Source organism: Festucalex cinctus, chromosome 1 (assembly GCF_051991245.1).
Source record: "Festucalex cinctus isolate MCC-2025b chromosome 1, RoL_Fcin_1.0, whole genome shotgun sequence".
Lineage (NCBI taxonomy): Eukaryota > Metazoa > Chordata > Actinopteri > Syngnathiformes > Syngnathidae > Festucalex > Festucalex cinctus.
Window position 1 is genome coordinate 34,081,585 of NC_135411.1, and position 20,121 is coordinate 34,101,705.

At 40.2% G+C, this 20,121-nt stretch overlaps 1 protein-coding gene and 1 non-coding gene across 2 annotated transcripts; one reads left to right on the top strand and one right to left on the bottom strand.

The window, feature by feature from the left end:
• Positions 1–15,490, bottom strand: gsg1l (gsg1-like). The gene is made up of 5 exons (XM_077529943.1): positions 14,956–15,490; positions 10,284–10,331; positions 7,378–7,530; positions 3,770–3,881; positions 1–1,554 (listed from the first exon to the last, which is right to left on the bottom strand). The coding sequence occupies exons 1-5, from the start codon at positions 15,242–15,244 to the stop codon at positions 1,230–1,232; spliced, it is 927 nt and encodes a 308-aa protein (XP_077386069.1). The 5' UTR covers positions 15,245–15,490; the 3' UTR covers positions 1–1,229.
• Positions 1,812–1,884, top strand: trnar-ccg (transfer RNA arginine (anticodon CCG)). Its single transcript has one exon. It is a non-coding gene; the product is annotated as a tRNA-Arg (tRNA).
• Positions 15,491–20,121: the final 4,631 nt, after the last annotated feature.

Sequence of the window (20,121 nt, forward strand, 5' to 3'; positions counted from 1 at the left end):
TATGGATTATGGGGCGTAAAATGTTGATGAATTGTTTCTTACCATTCATCTCATCTAAATTCATAACATATTTAACATGCAACGTTTTTAAAAAATATATAATACAATCTAGACATTCTAAAATGAGATTTTATGAATACATTAGCTGTTAACGATTCTCTAATAATATTGTTGGATATTTAAACATTATACCATGCCAGGTGCAATTACTTTTTAACCAAAAATCAAACAAAAAACAAGCCAGTGTAAGAAATCACTTATTGTTATTGTTGTGTAAACTGTTTACATTCCTTGTCTTCAAATGGCATGTAAATAAAGTCGATTCAAAATGCTACATGTAAGAACAGTAAAATTCAACTTCCTCTCAAGCTGTCACTTACTAGCCGCTTTTGTGCAAAATGAAAGCAGTCCCACATACAAATATTTATTTTCTATTAAAGCAAAAACATTTGTGGCTTTTTTGTCAGTACACAATATCAGCTAAGCTACCCGCTTGTTACACACTAATAATGAACGGCTATCGTATTAGCCCCCGTTTTGGCTTAGAATGCAAGAAAGTCATCCAATAATTTTTTGTGCAAATAAAACATCGAGATTGGTCAAGTTCACTATTTAAAACAGGTTCATTCGGGATGTGTGCGGCTAATTGTAGCTAATGTTTGGTATTGTTTCAATGAAGGCTGGCATTAGCCATTGTCTGGTATTACAATAGCAGAAGTCTACAGTTTATTATATGTTAAATGTTTTAAACATGCCTAAAATGTACAATTTATCATTAATTTTCATAGCTAATGTTAGCTAATTGCCTCAGTGACGGTTATCGTATTATTTAGCATGTAATTTGTAATCCAAAGCAAAAAAATATTGTTTGCTATTTATAAATTGGATTAAATGTACAAATATAGAAATGTCTCAAATTTAAACACCCTAGCTAATTTTAGCTAATGTTAGTCAGTAGGAGATTACATTATCATGCTATTGTCTTTTAAAAAAATCCACAAATCTTAAGGATCTCACACAGTGTATTGATTGTTGCATTATATATTTTGTCATATTTTGTTATTACATGTATAGACAGAGTGTACAATTCAAGTCTGGTTTCATTGATATTTCCATTTGTCTTTTCAAGTCATTTCTTAGTAAAAATAAAGGCGGCTGCACATTTAAATTGTAGTGTCAGAACCGAGTCCAGATTCTGCCTTGAAAGAGGTCCACTTCCGTGACCTCCTTCAGCACTGCTCCTCCCCCAGCGAGTCCGTGTTCTCGCCCAAATCAATGGAGGCGGTTCTCATCTTGGTCCGGCCCACCCCTGGATCCGGCGGGGGCCCGGGTATGCCCCCGGGGCCCGGGTAGACGTCCAGCGTGCCCGAGATGGACTGCAGGGAGCGCTCTCGGAAGTAGTGGAAGGCCTCCTGGTCCAGGAAACTCTGCTCCTCGCGGAGACCCTGCTCGAACAGTTTGCGCTTGTGGCGGAACTCGATGACCGTCTTGGTGTAGGAGTTGAGCGTGGTGACCGAGGCGGCCATGCAGCACGTGAAAGAACCCCACGCCATGCTGATGGGAGAAAGCTCAACATTAGTATGGGAAGATTCTACTCCAAATCTACTCAGACATCGGATTTAGCTGCATTGACCATGGACATAGTAGAATGAGGAGAGTTCATCCCAGAGTTGCTCTTTTGTTTTTCCAGTAGCATGTGTATGAGTCCTACCTGGGTCACATTATCAGTTTATGAATCTTTCGGTACGTTGGACTCTGCTGAAGTCGACCTAAACTAATAGAATCAAGAATTTTGAGTCCTGAGTTCCATAGACCCAGTGGCCTAATGGATAAGGCATCAGCCTCCGGAGCTGGGGATTGTGGGTTCGAGTCCCACCTGGGTTGTATGTTTCTTTCAGGGTAAACAAACTCAACTGCTTTTGGGGGGGGGGACTTCTGAAAACTGAATCTCACCTGACCTGGGAAATTCAAGAAATGCATTTCCCAAACCTACAGTGGCCTCATGGATTGGATATCAGCCTCTGCCAACTACAATTGTGGGTTAACCCCATAAATGTAAATAGAGAGGGTGAAAAACTGGCTTGTGGTGTATTGAAGTAGGAAAGATCTGAAGGGGCTTACTTCATGAAGTACCAACAAACAAGAAAAACTCCTTTTCTTCCACACCTGAAACCCCACACAATTTCTCCAACTGGAGCCTAACCCTAAAATCCATCTTTTGCACTTCTGTAGGTCGAAGTGCTAACAGACTTTTGGTTCCTGAACTTACTAAGGATAATCAAAATGTTTTCTTCCTGGAACTGTTGACAATATCCCCTTATCTTAATCCTAACTCATTTACACTGACTGGAACCGAACTGCTAACCCTTAAGGCATTTGGACGAGCATCCAAGGCGTAGCACTTAGAAGAATAAATCAGTCAATCAACCAGGTTCCCATATTGGATGCTAAAGCCTAATACAGTACTAAAGCTTTTTTTCTTCTTCTTCTTTTTTTTTATTATTATTTTTAATATTATTTATTTTTTTTGCCACTGACCATCCAAGGCCAATAGCTGTTTCACCTTGGAGGACCAAGACTTTGTGGATAGTCGCATGCAGGAGGGTAGAGGGAGGGGGTCGGTTTTTCCTATGCTGACCTGAGATATTAAATTCATTTGTTTCTCAGAAATTTTGGCAGTTTTACATGCCCGGTGGCCAAATGGACAAGGCCTTACCTTCTGGAGCTGAAGATTGTGGTTTTAAGTTGTACCTGGGTTTCACACTCTGTCAGAATCCATTAACCCCCTCACCCTCGCAAAGTTTCTTCATCTCAACTCTCACCCAAAAACAGTTTTGGGACTTGAATGGCTACCAGACTTTTGTTTCCTGAGATCAGCAGCATATCAATAATTTCACAGGCCCAATGGAATAATGCAGTGGTTCTCAACCTTTTTTCAATGATGTACCCCATGTGAAATACTTTTTCAGCCAAGTACCCCCTAACAAGTGTAAAAATTTTGATTGGAAAAAAAAAATTGTCTGATTTATTATACTTTTGGGATTCAAAACACACACAAAAAAAGGAAATAATTAACTTTTTGTGCAATATATATATATATATATATATATATATATATATATCATTTTTACTGGCACTAAGCAACTTTCAGAAGGATGGTAGGAACACTGCCACACAAAAATTACAAATGTGCTGCCTGCTTTATAAGACGGAAGTCAATTTGAATGTTGACATAACGATTTCTGCTTTCCTGGCAGGAGCTGCAAAACAACGTAAAAGTTTTGTATGAGGAAACAAAAAAGAAAATGGGAAGCTACCTGGATAAAAGGCTAGTCAAGTATCAACATTGGCCTGGCTTTCACTCGCTGGCGTGAGCTCAAAAACGGCATATTGTGATTGTCCTCATGGGGAATGTGGTCTTTCTTCAGGCATAACATTACCACTTTTGTCCATATGGTGCCGCCATAATCAACATAAACTGAAAGTTCCTTCGTGTTGCTTTAACTTAGATTTTCCTGAAATGTTTACATTGTTTTCTAAGTATTTTTAAAGGATTTTTTCATGGATGCGGCTTTTAAAATGTATTTTAAAATCTTGTGGACTCCCGGAGTGACTTCACATAGCCCCAGGGGTACACGTACCCCCGTTTGAGAACCACTGGTCTAATAGGCAAGGCATCATCCTCCCGAGCTCGTGATTGTGGGTTCAAGTTCTATCTGGGTTGCACACTCAACTTTTGGATTACTTCAAGAAATGTGTGTGAACTCACCAGAAAGACCATCCATAATCCCAGCTGTGAGGCCTCCAATCTTCAGGACCCAGACTAACAGTGATCTGAAACACTTGGGTGTACATCATGTGGGCCACCATTCCAAGAAGACCTGACACACACAGGTACATATTTGTATTTACACTTATAGAACACTAGGACGCATCATCATTTCTTCAAAGGCTAAATTCCAGTATTGTCTCCTCAGAGTTGTTAGACTTGACACAAATGGCAAAAATTTACAATAATAAATTCCCAACCAAAAATCTTCACTGCTTGTTATGAATAATGTAACGCATATGTAGAACCACAAAACACTTGAATATAATTTCAAATTCATCTTACAGAATTGTCCTTCAAAATTCATTTCTTGATTTGATTTAAAAAAAATATATATATATATGAACCAGAACAGTGTAAGGATGCATCCTGTAAATGGAGCGATGCAGCCTCATGAAGGTATGTACACTGACAAGGCTGGAGTCAACCTCAGAAAAAACAGACGACGGGGACGAAATATAATTGGCCATTGGGCAATTGTGCATCTCCCGGGGCAGCATGGGGGAAATACCACATTGTGTACCGCCATAAGCCTTCAAGGGCTACTGCACCAAAATGCCAAAGTGTCCATAATCCATTTCTAGATGCACTTCATGATGCAGTGCTACACAACAGATCAGAGCAGCCCATATTTGTTGATGTCTAGGGATAACGTTAGTTTCCATCGGGCTGCTCTGGTCCAGAAATGGTTCGCCATCCATGATCAATATGAGGTTGTGTACTTGCCCCCTTACTCATCATTTCTAAATCCGATAGAAGATTATTTTTTTTTTCTGCTTGGAGATGGCATGTATATGACCATCAACCACATGCCCGCCCGTATGCCTCTTCTGCAGGCAATGGTAAGGTGGAGGTAAGGTCAATCCTGGCATGGATTTTGGCACACAAGGGGATATTTCCCCCAATGTTTAGCTTGAGAAGACATTGTTTTTGATGTTGATGAGATCCTGTGTTTTTCTGTGTTTACAGTAGTACAGTTTGTTTTCATTTTGCTTCAACTGAATTGACTCCACTGGAAAAGAAACTACTGTAATGGTTTTGTATTGCGTATTTCAGCTTTCTATTGCAAAATTACCTTCTGTGGAAGTGAATTTAAAAGTGAAAACACAAGACTGATGTGTTTAATATAAAGTAGGCTAGTGTGGTGCTGCTGATGTGAAAGCATATTCATATGATGCAAGTGAGTATCATTTTGTCATCAGAAAGACATTTTGACAAAGGATTGTTGGGTTTTGATAGCAGACTTTCAATTTGACATAGATGTGAATGGTTTATTTCCCTGTATCGTGTCTTATTTTTATTTTTCTCAAAGGACTTTTTATCCTTAGTTACTGTACCTGATAGCTTCTACTGTACCACTGAGGGTAGCTCTTTGCATCATCATCATGAGAGGTTTACCACCCTGATTGCTTGACTGCCAGTCGGAACTCTGGTAGAACCTTTCAAGTTCCGATATGCTGCTGTTTGCTGCCAAGCCAGCTAACGCCACCGCTAACTAAATTTTGTACGTTTCATTTCATGCTACAAACATGACAGTGGTGGTATGAAGATGTGGATATACAGTAGTTTCAGTCACAGGTACCAAAGACACGGCCCGCCAACGATAACAAGGCAGACTGAGCACGAAGAAAGATGTCCAGCCTCACATAGCAGCTGAGCTCAGCAGTCACCAAGCGGCTATAATTATGCTAATTAGTCATCATACGATTCCCATTGATCCATACAAGCTGCCCGCCGGGGGCGTTGGATCAATTGCACGTGTGGACGTAATCATCAGTCAACATCTTAACACTCCGTCAAACGCCACCACGTGTTCCACTAAGGGTGTGGGTGTGAGTGTGTGTGTGTATGGGGTAAATAACAAGTGTACAAGATTTACAGCGGGCCATAAAGAGAGCATCATTCCTCTCCGACCTTGACGACGCATCCACTCCGGTTTCTAGGAAACGTGCGTCACATTATTATGTAGACTTAGTTGGTAAGGTCTGTAACGGTCGGTGACGTCAGCTCACGGAGAAACACGTAAGAGACTCATTAGTGGCTTACTAATTAGATTTGTTTATGGTGCTTACTGCTTGTATTCTGCTTTTAAAGATGTACAGATACCAAAATATGCAGCCATGATGACCAATCCAGAGCTGCATCCTTACCAATTGAAATTGAGTGGGTCTGAAGCTTATGGGTATACAGTACATACATATTTTTCTAAACAGTGTTTTCATAAAATAATCCCAAACCTGTTCCGTTAAATTTAGAGGATAATTCACATTTTTATGATTATAATTTTAAATAAAAATAAATGTATAAATGATTGTTTTTCAAGATGTAAGTAAGGTATTTTATTTATTTTTTTATTTTTTTATTTTTTTTTACAAATTTTGTAGAAGAAAATGCTCATCCCACCCCCTTTGTATATTCATAAATAAATAAATGGATTTAAAAAAAAAAAAAGAAAAAAGCCTGCTCAGTTGGTTGGTTGGTGGTTATTTGGTTGGTTGATCAAATCCATTTAATTGGTTGGTAAAGTTTACTTTATCATTTTGTTTGTTTATTGATTGATCAAACTAATGTACAGTATAATAAGTTACTTGATTAGTTTATTGGTTTATCAAATGTCAAATATCAAATGTAAATAGTTGACTGGTCAGTTGGGCGATTAGTTTGTTGGTTGTAAAATCCAATCCAAACTGGTTGGTCAAATCTATTTTATTGGTTAGGGCTTTTGTTTAATTTTTTTTTTTTTTTTTTTTTTTTTTGAGTTGGTTAGCTGATCCGGAGCTTGCATATTTGAAAGCAATTTGGAGTCCATTTTAAAAGTTTTTAGTTTACATTTTCAAAATGGAAAGCACTCATTGTTTTACGTTCCAGAACTCCTAATCTTTAAATTGGAAATTCCAATTACTTGTAATTATCTAATTGATCTGAAAGGACAAAGCCTTGGCGGAGGTCTTCTCTTGGAGGTCCTCTCCTCATGCGCTCAAGTGAAGATGTGATGAACAGATGTCATAAGAGGAAGAGCCCGTTGCTCACTTCTAATGCAAGATGCTGTCTTGGCATCTGCAGAATGGTGGCGGCGATGCCAACTTCTTGTGCAAGGACACACTCACACAAACGCACACTCACACACGTCGTTGTGTAAGAGCTTTAAGACATTTCCAATCCCTGGCGGACCAGCACAGAGGATAACCTCTGAACTCGGACGACCTCGCACGAAGCTGCAATATTTCTCAACGTTTGATGCTGGCAAGCTGGATAGGCAACACACACAGACAAATGTTACTTTAACTCCTCAAGCATGTCAATCATGGGGAGAACTATTAATTGCACATTTCAGTGGTTGGTTGTTAGGTTAATCTGTTGATTGATTTATTGATCATTGCTTCGTTGGTAGTTGCTCAGTTCGTCAGTTTAATAGGTCTTCTATATTTTGTCGCCGGTTAGTTAGTGAGTTAGTCAGGAACACTTCCTTTTGCACGTCAAGGTTTGTGAGTTTTATATATATTATTGTTGCATTGTTCCATTTGAAGTTAACGAGACTTTGTCCTTACCGGACAGCACAGTGAAGACGGCGGCAAAGGCATTCAATTTTAGTCCATCGATGACGTTGCTGGAGTGGAAAAGCTCCAAACACATCAGGCTGAAGCCCACCACCAGCAGGAGGATGTACAGGACCTCTGACACCATCGACAGCCACAGCACGCCTGACACGACACAAACAACTAATCAGGAACACTTCAAAAGGATTGGAAAGAAAGTGATGAAATTGGAGCGTTTGGACAAATGTATTGGAACACATTTAAGTTAGATGTAATTGATTGATAAAGAACACAAATATGTGTGGTTTGCAAAAATAATGGACATGTTGAAAAAAGCCAGAGGGAATCTCGCTGTCACACTCTCGGTTTTCTCTTTTCCCTCCTTTACGTGTTGGAGCGCTACAAGGCTCAAGCTGTGCCATCACGACGCTCATGACACAATTTTAAAAGATTATCCGATTCCACCGAGATCAGGCCAAGTCACAACCCTGCATGTCCCTTTTGCCATTCACTGTCACACTTCATGCACAAGTGTAATGAAGATGGGCAGGATATAGATCATATTTTTATTTAATTATGTTTATCTATTTACTTTTCAACATAAGAAGAACACAATTTGTATTTGATTTGTTTAACATATACAAAAAAAATTACAAATTAAATTGAAAATGTGAATCAAATCAAGTATATTTCAATTTAGCCATACTAACATGCGCATCAGGTACCAAATGCTTAAACCCGCCAATGAGAGCAAGTCACTTCATCGGTGGCCGATTGACAGACAAGCACCGAGGTGAAAAGATTAGTGTGACCAATCTCTATTGATCTCCCGCCAGCATTTGGAGGATTACGGCATGACAGCAAGGACTCGATTGATTTTCAACAACAAATGTGGCTCACATCAAAAAGTGGTCACGGTAGCTGAGGTCAAAGTTGAAGAAGTTACATGCATAAGATATGTGTATGATAGATAATGGATCATGTTTATATTTTTGTTAGTGTATACTGTTTTCACATCTATTTGTTGTCAATCTTTGTGTGTGGCTGTCAAGACCTGTTTAGGTGCATTACTGCCACCTACTGGTACGGAGTGTGAAAAAAGATAGGCACAAAGTGGAGCAGACCTTCAAGTGACATCATGAAAAAATATTTAAAAGGGATGAGAAGACAGGCGGAGAGAGACGGAGATAAAGAGACAAACGAAAGTCGCCCGAAAGCTAAGACGAGGAAATATGACGAAGCGTGTGGGGGGGCGGGGGAGCGAGATGATTTCTTCTTCCTAGGGGGGCATGACAGGAAATAATTGAGAAGCACTGACTTAAAGAAACAATATAGAATTTGGCAACTTTTATTCAATATTCTCCTTTTCAAACAGATTTATAATTTGTCTTTCTCTCCCTGTCATATTTTTCACAATGTATAATTACATGTTCTATTATCTTTTCTTTTCCACAGGTGGAACAGCAGCTGATTGGCCGGCTCAGGCTGATAGTCACCACGGGATTGGTCAGAGCAAGGAGGATGACATTTGTCAACCACCTGTTAAGTGCTATCTGCAGCTCGTCCCAATTTTCCGCTTCCATCTGGGTCAAGTGTTGTGTTTTGTACCCGTCATCCTGGTGTGAGTACTGCACTGAGTTTGAGAGAATACTGTGGTCACGGTGTTGTCTTTTGACTTTGACAGAAGCATTTTCTTTATCTTGTGTTCTCCTATTGATATTGGTGTTTGTGATTTGTAGTCAAAAAGTTTAGGGTTCATTTAGATCTGTTTTGTTTGTTGTTTTACTTTATCATTGTTCTGCCTCTGAAGCTAAAATAAATACAACTTAAACCTCATTTTGTTGTCGTTGGCCTTACTTGGGAATGAGAAAGCTGGGGACCACGCATAGCACGTTATGCGTGAGATTTTCCTTGACCAAGAACATATTACACAATGGATGCAAATGATAGTGTATGACAGGATGTACACTATATGTGAGGAAGTTTGTGCATAGATAAGATATGATGAGATTATATAGGTAAGTGCATCGGCAATGTATGATAGGATGTGTGTTGGTAGGTAGATAACCAATGATAAGGTATATTTAGTTTAATATAGGATGTATATAATTGATTGATTGTGTTTGATAGGATGTGTATGATATTATGTGCATGATGTTATGATATGATACACATACTGTATATAAGTAGGGATGTAACGATATCCAAATATCACGATACGATATTATCACGATATGAAGCTCATGATACGATAATTATCACGATAATTGTGGGGAGGTTGGCGACATTTAAAAAAGGTCACAATATTGTAAAAAAAAATGAGCTCATACTAAAAATAATATTGTGCTTTTGTACATAACAGCAATACATATAAACTACCTTCAATCTCTAATAACACTTAATATTGAGGCACTTAAGCGCTAACGCAAGACCACATTGAGTTCCTACACATATTGACTCGCTTCAAAGCATTTTACAATCCCTTTCATCTGACAATTAGTGTATTTTAAACATTGAAGGGCCAAAACGTAAGTAATGAAAATTTAACTGCACTAAAAAACTAGCCACCAGAGGGTGCTATAACTGCACAAATGGAAATCAGCTTGACTTTTTTTTTTTTTTTTTTTTTTTTTTTTTTTTACAGATGTGTAGCTTTTAAATATCGTGAACATGAACACGACGATATTTTTATATATTTTGACAGTTTTAATATCACGATATCACGATATTGCCGGTATCGTTACATCCCTATATATAAGCAGACAATGTATGCAGGCAGGTGAACAGAAACTATGTATATGTATGAGCCACTGATTGAATGAAGGCCTATCTTTCAGCATCGACTCAATTTGCCATCCATTTTCTGCCTTGTGATTTCCTCGAGCAGGCGAGGACACGTAATGGCCGTCATTACTCACCTCTCTCCGAGGCGGGGGCCAGGTCAATGAAGCTGCGACACTTCTCACCTGAGATGCACAAAAAGACACACGAGTAAAGGAGATAAACCAACGGGAGAGGCAACGAAGGACAAGGTAAGAGCGGCTGGGAGTCAAGCCCGGAGAAGACGCACCAACGCATATCAGGAGTTTATTATGACAAGAGAAGAACAAGGAAAAAAAATCAAAGCAACTTAGTACCATGCACACACTACTTTAAGTATTATATACTTACTATTTTTAGTTTAAAAAAAATTCTTAAAGTGAAGTTCTGTGAATACGTCAGCACTTTTTCCATATTTGGTTGTTACAGCAGTACCATAAATCACTTGTTATTTAATGTAGAAAAGAAAAGTTGCTCTATCTAGAGCAGGTTGTCACCATGCAACTTCTTATGGCATTTCATCGCACTTAGTGCCAGGGCTCGATATAGAACATGTCATGTTGTCAGATTGTTAACATCGCAATCAGTCTTTTGGTGTGCTGGTAAGGGTCATGACCTCATGCTACACAGCTTTATTCCGAAATGGATTAACTGCATTTCCCCCCCACAATATTCAACACAAAATGACTTTTTTTTGATTGTGCTAATTTATTAAAGAATAAAAAAATAAGGAATCACATATATAGTGCAGGCACGGTGGCCGAGTGGTTAGCACGTCCACCTCCCAGTTCTGAGGACTTGGGTTCGAGTCCAGGCTCCGGCCTTCCTGGGTGGGGTTTGCATGTTCTCCCCGTGCCCGTGTGGGTCTTCTCCGGGTACTCCGGTCTCCTCCCACATTCCAAAGACATGCATGGCAGGTTAATTGGGCGCTCCAAATTGTCCCTTGGTGTGCTTGTTTGCGTGGATGGTTGTCCGTCTCTGTGTGCCCTGCGATTGGCTGGCAACCAGTCCAGGGTGTCCCCCGCCTACTGCCCAGAGCTAGCTGAGATAGGCTCCAGCGCCCCCACGACCCTTGTGAGGAATAAGCAGTCAAGAAAATGGATGGATGGATATACAGTGCATGCAAAAAGTATCCACAGTGCTTCACACTCTATATTGGTCAATGTGAAAGTGTTTATTATTATTATTATTTTGCTCACTCCATAATATTGCAGAAATTACATGATTATCTCATTCTCTCCCAGCCATAACACAGCCCGACTGTTTGACTGGATTTTGACTGATTTTGCAAGGTCCACAGAATATTATGTTCTATTGCAATAAAAACATGGAACCTACCAAAAGAAAGATTAGCGTCTCTTCTTTCATTAGGAGGAAAAAAGTATATTTGTATCTGTTTCCGTTTTGCAGGAATTATCCTTAGAATATAGCTAAGTTTCATTGATATTCACATTCCTGGTGAAAACACTGTCAAAAAAACTTTGTGGCAACATGGCCCTGGCTGATCTCTTATACTCTGTCACCACCTGGCTGTTATTTTTGTCAATAACTACCATTGCTTGAAACCACCTCTTCATGTCAGAAGCTGCATCAAAGCCTTCTGTATGCTCTTGCATTTAAAAAAAACAAAACAAAACGTAAAAATTGTTATTGGGAGTAAAGGACAAAGTAGACAAAGTATTAAAAGAGTGTATTTACACTTTTTTTTAATGGAATGTACAGAATTAAACCGTTTTTGTCGCACTATTTGTTTCAATTCAATGGACTTGAGAGGCAATAAATTAACCATACGTCACAAACAGTTTAATTATATACATTCTATTTCATTACAGTATTACTATATGTTTAAGTGCTATTTTATTTATTTAAAAAAAATTGAAAAATGTTGTGCTTATTGGGGAGGTTGGAATAGATTAATGGCATTTCCATTCATTTCAACTGGGAATAGATGCTCTGAGATACAATTTGCCCACTCTGTTGAGAAAGCATTGTCTATGCACATCTTTTTTTTTTTTTTAAGTAATCCTCAGATTAAATAAGCAGTGGTAAAGAAGCTCTACCAAAGTAGACTCGCTTTATGCTTCAAAGTTTTACATTATAATAAAAAAGTCAAATAGTCAAAAACAGTCGTCTGATAAAAGTACACCAATGTGTTTGTTTTTCCAGCGCAGCGTAGTTATCTGCCATTCATCATCTCCAAGGTTAACTTGAGAAGAAAAAAAAACAGGTGAACGGGATGTCACCGCACCACAAATGCAGCAAGCAGAGAGAGGCGTCTGATTACCCACATGAATCTAAAATGTAATTAAGCTTCATCTGCAACCCGATGCGGCCGTATCACTTTTCAAATCCTAATAGAGACCAAAAAATAAATATTAAAACATCATCATCGTACTCAGCAGTCAGCAGCTTGGCTAATCACTGAAATGCCACTCAGGTAGCAGTGTTGCCACATGAAATCAAAACTGCAAGCCGTAGCCAACCGTTATTAACCTCTCAGTGGGATATTTCGTGGACCCGTAGAGGAGCTAAAATACATAATTTACATAAAAAAAAAAAAAAAAAACTTTCTTAGCTACTCAAACAACAGCCATTACCTGAGCTCAAGCCATCCGAATGACGGCTCTGAGAGATCTAATTAGTTACAATTCTGATAGACATACTGTTATAGCAAGGAGCAGCCCCTGTTCGCTTTGAGTGCGTTAAGGTTAGAATTAGTTTTACATCACAATAACAGTGCGTTCCGCTGAAGTCTCCCCGCACCGGAAGGTTTGGGTGCACTTATTCAGCGAATGCGGAAGTGATTTGTGCATAAGGAGGTCCTAAAGCACTATGCTAATAAACATTACATAAGAGGTTATCAACGATTTCAAGTTGGAACCCACCCCTCCCTCCATAAAATAACACCCTATAGTCAAATTATAAGACTGTGGTCTTCATACCTGCATCCTTTTCTCGTTTCTCAGCTTTGACCTTTTTCTCTCCATCGACACGATAAGTGTAACTAATTCCCTAAGAGCCACACCCCCTCCCCGCATCTCTTCTACAGAGGGTGATTCCATAAGAGGACGCATAATTAATTTCCACGTGTCATAATGTAAACGTTGCACAATAGAAAACAAGTTCACGTAGCGAAGCTGCTTATATCACACATGCCAGAAACCACCACTGCATTGGCATTGCAGGTGTACCCAATTCTTCACATCTGCGTACGAAGCAGCACGTGTTAAAAAGTGTTGAAAGACATGTAGCTTATTAGAGAATAGCATCGTTAATAAAAAATATAGAAATATATATTAGCCGACCAATCAATGCTCACAACCCTAACTGAATTTGTATCGCTCATTTGTAAAGCTCCCAGGGGCCATCTTGAAGAAGTCTCTAGGTGATCATCATGAACACAGATCACAGGACGGAGTGCAAGGTTCGGTTAATCATCCTTTTATTGATTCTCTCACCATTTGAAACCCTCACATTTAAATGGAGATCAAACATTGGTCCGATCCAGAACATTTGAATTTAGAACTGGATGGACACAAATGGATTCTTGCCCCCTGCCACAAAACCCAAAAACTAAAAAAGACATTTGTGTGATCGGGCCCACCATATATTATTCCTTAGAGATTTTGGGGTCTTGCTGACTTTGATTGGAAAGGAAGGAAAGTCCTGAAATTGGGCTTGATTATCGGTATGTCTACTCTGAATGAATGGCCATCATTTGTTTTCACATCACAATCACAGAATCTATGGATCATATTATACTTAACAGCGTTAACATTTGCGATCATCAGGCTCTGACCGTGAGGAATCATTATTTGAAACACACCCAAAACCACAATGTAATTGCTCAGGATAATTTTTCACAAACACCCAATGATCGGGCCTATGTAGTCTTTGACTAACGGAAAAAAAAATATTGTTGCAATTCATTTCCAATCACAGCGTTTATGGCTCAGCCTAATTCGGTGTTGACCACACATGGAAAAATTGGTTATCAATATTGAACAGATTTAAAATGTATTTTTCCTAAGAAGATTGAGTAGGAAAAATAACTTTATACACACCACCCAACAGTAAGGATCATCCTTCACAGACTTGAATCATGAATCATTGGTGACTAGTACTACATCCCGGCGCACGGAGGAGGTGGCAAGTCATGAGAGTGGACACGTTGGTGGATATCCAATCCAGTGAGTGACTCTCCAATTTGATATGGTGCACTTTACTGGATTTGTGCAGCAGGGAGCCACAAATGGACATAAAAGAACAAGCATGTGATTTTTTTTATTTTATTTTTTTATTGTACAGCGAATGACAAAACGTCAATTTTAATGCTTTCAAATAAAAAAGGTTGATTGGATTTAGCAGTAATGTTTCTTTCGTCAGCACTTTTGAGGCGAAGTAAGCCGAAGGGTTGCACAGATGCTCTGTTACGACTGTGACAAAAACATTTGAGAGAGAGAGAGAGAGAGAGAGAGAGAGAGAGAGGTTATACTGTCTGTAGCTATAAAATAGTTGAATATAAAATGTACAAATTAGAGCGCAGAGCTTGGTTGCAACCTGCAGAGGCGCTGTCGAGTCACTCAACAATGAGTTTGCTATATGTGGTCAAAACAGAACCAAGTTTCTTTTACCCTTTCCTCCCAGGTTCCTTGAACGCATCAGAACCGCGATATCTTTGATGACGTCACACGCAAAAGTTTGTCATTGTTGGCAGCTCACACACACACACACACACACCCATGCGCTTTTACGCACTGCTCCACCCACCTGCCTCGTGGATGTTCTCCTCGCACGAGTACCAGATTCCGGTGTGGAAGCGTCTGAAGAGGAAGCGGTCGTCCCCGGTCTCCCAGCTGTAGTGCACCTTGCTCTGGTCCGTCTCGTTGACGCCGTAGTCGATGCAGTTGTGGCGCCGCTGCGCGCTGCAGTTGGGCTTGGGCACCCGCTGCGTGCCCTCGCACCAGTACGTGGTGATGAAGGCCGTGGTGGAGAACAGCAGCGCCACCAAGTTCAGGCCCACGGACAGAAGAGCGCGGCACTTGCGCGTCGTCTTCATGGTCACGGAGAAGGAGGCGGCGGCGTGCGGTGAGAGGCGCGTCAGGCGGCTTGACGCGCGGGCGGCATGGCGCACGGGGCAGGGAACCGCGCGCTCCTTCTCTTAGTTCACGCCCCCTGTCTTTTTAGCCCTCCCGTGGCCGCTCCAGTCCGGTGGTCCTGGCGGAGATGAAGAGTGAAGACAGGAGAGGAGGACTTGTTCGGTCCACGTCCCCGCTCCGTGTGAGCGGACTTTTTTGCACGCGCACTGGCGTTCCTTCTCTCTCCCTCTCTCTCTCTCTCTCTCTCTCTCTCTCTCTCTCTCTCTCTCTCTCTCTCTCTCTCTCTCTCTCTCTCTCTCTCTCTCTCTCTCTCTCTCTCTCTCTCTCTCTCTCTCTCTCGGTCTTGTACCTTCCCAAAATCCTCTCTCACACATGTCTTTGTCAATTTTCACCTCGACTTTGATTGCCTTCCACCGGGCTCCTTTTTTTCATGTGCAAAAAAAAAATAAAAATATTGATTACATTCATGTTGCGCCGGGAATTAAAGTCACATGTTGGCTTTTGGAAAAATAGTCACAGGACGTTCTGAGACTACTGAACACAAAACTCCCAATTAATCTCAAGTAATGAAATATATTAGATGTTGTACATATGAGTGTCCAACAGCCTAGTAAATGACCCCTCACTTCTTCCTTTTTTCTTTCCTGACATTCATGTCAGTTCTGTGGAAAGTGAAAAATTGGTGCAAAAGCATCCGATCGATCATCAGCTGCTAGAGAATGGAGGTGGGTGGATGGGAGTTGAAGTCACAGGTGACAAAGCCTTGACACCGCCCCCCCACCCCACAGACGATCCATCAGCTGAAATTTTACAGCTCCACCCCCAAGGCCGATCACAGACCTCTCGTGTGCATGCGTATTTATTAGTGCATTGACTAAAACTCCAAATCCATGATTTCTCTTCATATACCATTTTAACCATCGATTCATTTGGAATGAGTTACTACTTTTATTTTGTCATAGTTCAAAAAAAGAAAAATTCAATTTGCCCCTAATGGTAAATGATCAATGGTGTGTACTTAACTCATTCACTCACAACCATTTTCACTGAAGCAACCCTGTTCGCTCCCGGCTGTTTTACTGGAATTTGACTGATTTAGCAAGGCCCACAGAATATTGTGTTCTACTGCTATAAAAAACATGCAACCGACAAAAAGAAAGATTAGCATCTCTTCTTTCATCATGAATAAATTAGATTTTTATCCCTTTCTGTTTTGTAGCAATTAGCATTAGACTATAGCTAAGTTTCATCATTAGTCACAAATTGCTTAAAACTGTGAGGAAAAGCGCCTGTTGCAGCATGGCCTTGGTTGAGCTCATACTCTGCTGCCACCTGTTGGTCATTTTTGTAATAACTACCATTGCTTCAACCGTGCAGTTCAGAGGCTGCATCAAAGCCTTCTGTGTAAAACAAAACAAAACGTATAAATGTCTTTGGGACACTGGTAATATTTAAAATAGAATGTATTACATGTTTTTGGGAGCAAATAAGTTAAAAAGTGCTTTACACCATATGTTGTATAAAGCGCTTTCTTTGCCAAGCCTCAGATTCACTTTTTTGAAAAATAATGGAGTGTACCAAGACTATAGGCTGACATGCTGACACAGTGCCCTGGATTGGCTGGCAACCAGTTCGGCCTACTGCCCAAAGCCAGCTGAGATAGGCTCCAGCACCCCCTGTGACCCTTGTGAGTAATGGATGGATGGATGGATGGATGGATGGATGGATGGATGGATGGATGGATGGATGGATGGGTGGGTGGATGGATGGATGGATGGATGGATGGATGGATGGATGGATGGATGGATGGATGGATGGATGGGTGGGTGGATGGATGGATGGATGGATGGATGGATGGATGGATGGATGGATGGATGGATGGATGGATGGATGGATGGATGGATGGATGCTGACACAGCTGTATCAACCTACGGACATTTTTTTCTCATTTACTGCAGACTATTTCCAGCTAGGAGTCTAACTCAACCTTGAGAGCTGGTTCGATTGCAACCAAATTTGAACCCCGTATAGACCATTTGCACATGGCGTGAAGTCACAGCCCTCATAGGAACGCCCCCTCCGGACGGTGGATGGCAAAAGAACCAATAGCCTCGTAGAGATCCATTGAATCTCGTACAACGTGTACGACCCGTATCTAATCGATTATCTTCTAAATGGTCATATCTTGCTTGTGCGGTCGGTTGTACTAATAGACAAGAAAGGGTGTAAACCAAAGGTAGCTTTTTATCGCATACCAACTGATGAAGATAAAAGACAGCGACGGTAGCAGCAAGACTCGAGGCGCAGCCCTCAAAAGTATTTGCGGATTTGCAGTGGGCATCTTTTACGAGGGTAGTAGATCAATGTTCATAATATATTTTACAAGCAAAAATACCTTCTTCAAAACTATTATAAGTGCATTTGACTGTTTAAAGCGATACAAAACTTATAACTCGTTTTCCAATATTGGATTAGGCATTGTGTATAAAGAATAAGTGCAAATATCTCTGGCTTCTTATTCCCTGATTTTTCTTTTAAACCGATCGCTAAGTATCAAAATATGTGGTGTGTATTTTACGTACGCGAAATATCACGATGATCACGTGACTGTCCAAAATGGCTGATACTGTACTTAATGCAAAAATATTCATAAAAAGTGCTATAAAACCATAATCGCTCAACATAAATTGACAATTTTTTCATGGAAGAGTTGAAATGAACCATTTCACAGAATAGCTGGTTAGTTTTTTCATAAGTCCTGTATTCCTTGAATAACGGGGGATTTGGTCTTCGTGCCATTACGAGGTATATTGTCTCAAATATATGTGAGCGTAGCGTCTCGTCCCAGAGACCACCAGCGACAAGCTTTTAAATCAGCCCCAGTGTGAGGAGATCCCTTACCAAAAAGAATGGACAAGAGGGGACAACACTCCGACATATCCCTGAAAAGAGGGGACCTCACCTAAAAGTGGGGACATTTCTGAGGTCCACACTTGTTTAAACCTCTTTTTGAGGGTCAAGACTTGATTTTAAAGTATTGTTGATTGGAATCAGCTTGTGTTGGAAGAGGGAGACCTCTAAAACCTGCAGGACTTTGGCCCTCGACGCCCGCCCCTGCTCTGAAATGAAGTTTTGTCCCTCAAAAAGAGGTTTAAAAAAGTGGGGACCCCAGAAATGTCCCCACTTCTCAGTGAGGTCCCCTCTTTTCAGGAATATGTCGGAGTATTGTCCCCTCTTCCCCACATACTGGTGACCACGCACACGCACATACGTGCACACGCAACACCCCCCCCCCCTTCCCACACACACACACCCTCACAGGCTAAAGAACAGTGAAGAGCGGATTCCAGCTAAATGAAGCCACCAATCGATTGCACGCTCAGTTTGTCTTCGGCTTTGCAATCAGGTGTCCGTGCGGGCAGCTCCGACGTTGTTTATCGGGGCCCTAAAAGACATTTATGCAAATGTCCTCCTCGGAATGAATGTGCGTAAAATATGTGTGGGGGTGAAGTGTGCGCCTAAATGCACTCAACTTCATTTTATCAGGTTTATTTATTTATTTATTTATTTAGTTATTTCATTTGAAATGTTACTTTTACTTATTGTTATTATTGTTAGTGCGCACCTGTGCTCATTGGAGTATTGTTTGTTGTCCACAGTGCGTATGTAGAGCTGCACTGATGCAAGGCGAGAATCCATCTAGGGTGTAAAAAGTCAACTGTGACGTCAAGGTGGCATTTATTCCCATTTGAGGGTTGACACTGAGTCAGAGGATTTAGGAGCATGTGTTGAAGGCATTGTTTCAGATGTGAAGGGGGAAACAAATTGTTCCGGAGAAGGCCAATTGCAACAGTTGGACAAAAATACATGCAAAGCAGTGACCTCAAATTCCAAGAAGCTAAAGATTGGCTTTGTTTCGAGCAATAAAATGCTGTAGTTAACAAATGTGTCCCTGTACTCAAGATGAAGCTTCAACCTGGGGGGAGGTGAAGTAGGGAGAGGTGCTATGGGTCGACTCATAGCAGATTTGGATGCGTGTTATTCACACAGCTGTAGCGTAAATTTGATTTGTCTCGGTAAGACGAGCAAAACAAAAATATATTTTTAAAAAAACAACAACTCAGAGATGATGTGTAATTCTGTCGGCCTCCTCTAGGTGCACCACATCTATAAGGTAACAAACGAAAACCTAATATTTGTAATTTTGTAATTCTTTGATTCAGTGAAGGATCAATATTTTTATTCAAACACACACAATTCAGGCTGGACTTTGTAACAAGAGAAAAATGTTTATTACCATTCCTATTAACATACAAGAAAATTTTACTCGCAAGCGTCGTTTATGGTTGTGCCTTTGTCTCATCATCCAGTCAGAAGCTTTCTAACTACACCACTTGAATGTGCATGTTTCAGCATCTTTGAATGATCAGAATTCGATTATTGTGTTTTAACATTCAAATCACTTTTGGAATCATTGTGAGAATCAGATTTTTGATCAAAGAATTGATTGATTGGGATTGGGAATCACAATTAGTTTTAGAATCCGTTTTACAGTGTTTTATAATCATTTTTAGAAGAAGAATTAGAATCACCATCAGTTTTAGAAACCATTTTAGAACCAGAACAAACCAGTTTTAGAAGACATTTTAGTAAATAGTCAGAATGGCTTTCAGAATCATAATCAGTTTTAGAATCGAATTTAGGATCCAATGTTAGATCACAATGAATTCAAAAAGACTTTACAATCACATTTGAATTCATAATCAGTATTTTAATCACTCAGTTTTAGATACATACTGAGAATCAGAATCCCTTTTTTGATTCAAAACTAGTTGCA

Excerpts from the sequence above, each read along its gene's own strand:
- gsg1l (XM_077529943.1), bottom strand. The coding sequence starts at position 15,244 with ATGAAGACGACGCGCAAGTGCCGCGCTCTTCTGTCCGTGGGCCTGAAC. Across the intron at positions 10,332-14,955 it reads GGAGAACATCCACGAGGCAG|GTGAGAAGTGTCGCAGCTTC; the intron begins GTGGGTGGAGCA and ends TGTGCATCTCAG. Across the intron at positions 3,882-7,377 it reads CGTCTTCACTGTGCTGTCCG|GTCTTCTTGGAATGGTGGCC; the intron begins GTAAGGACAAAG and ends TGTGTGTGTCAG.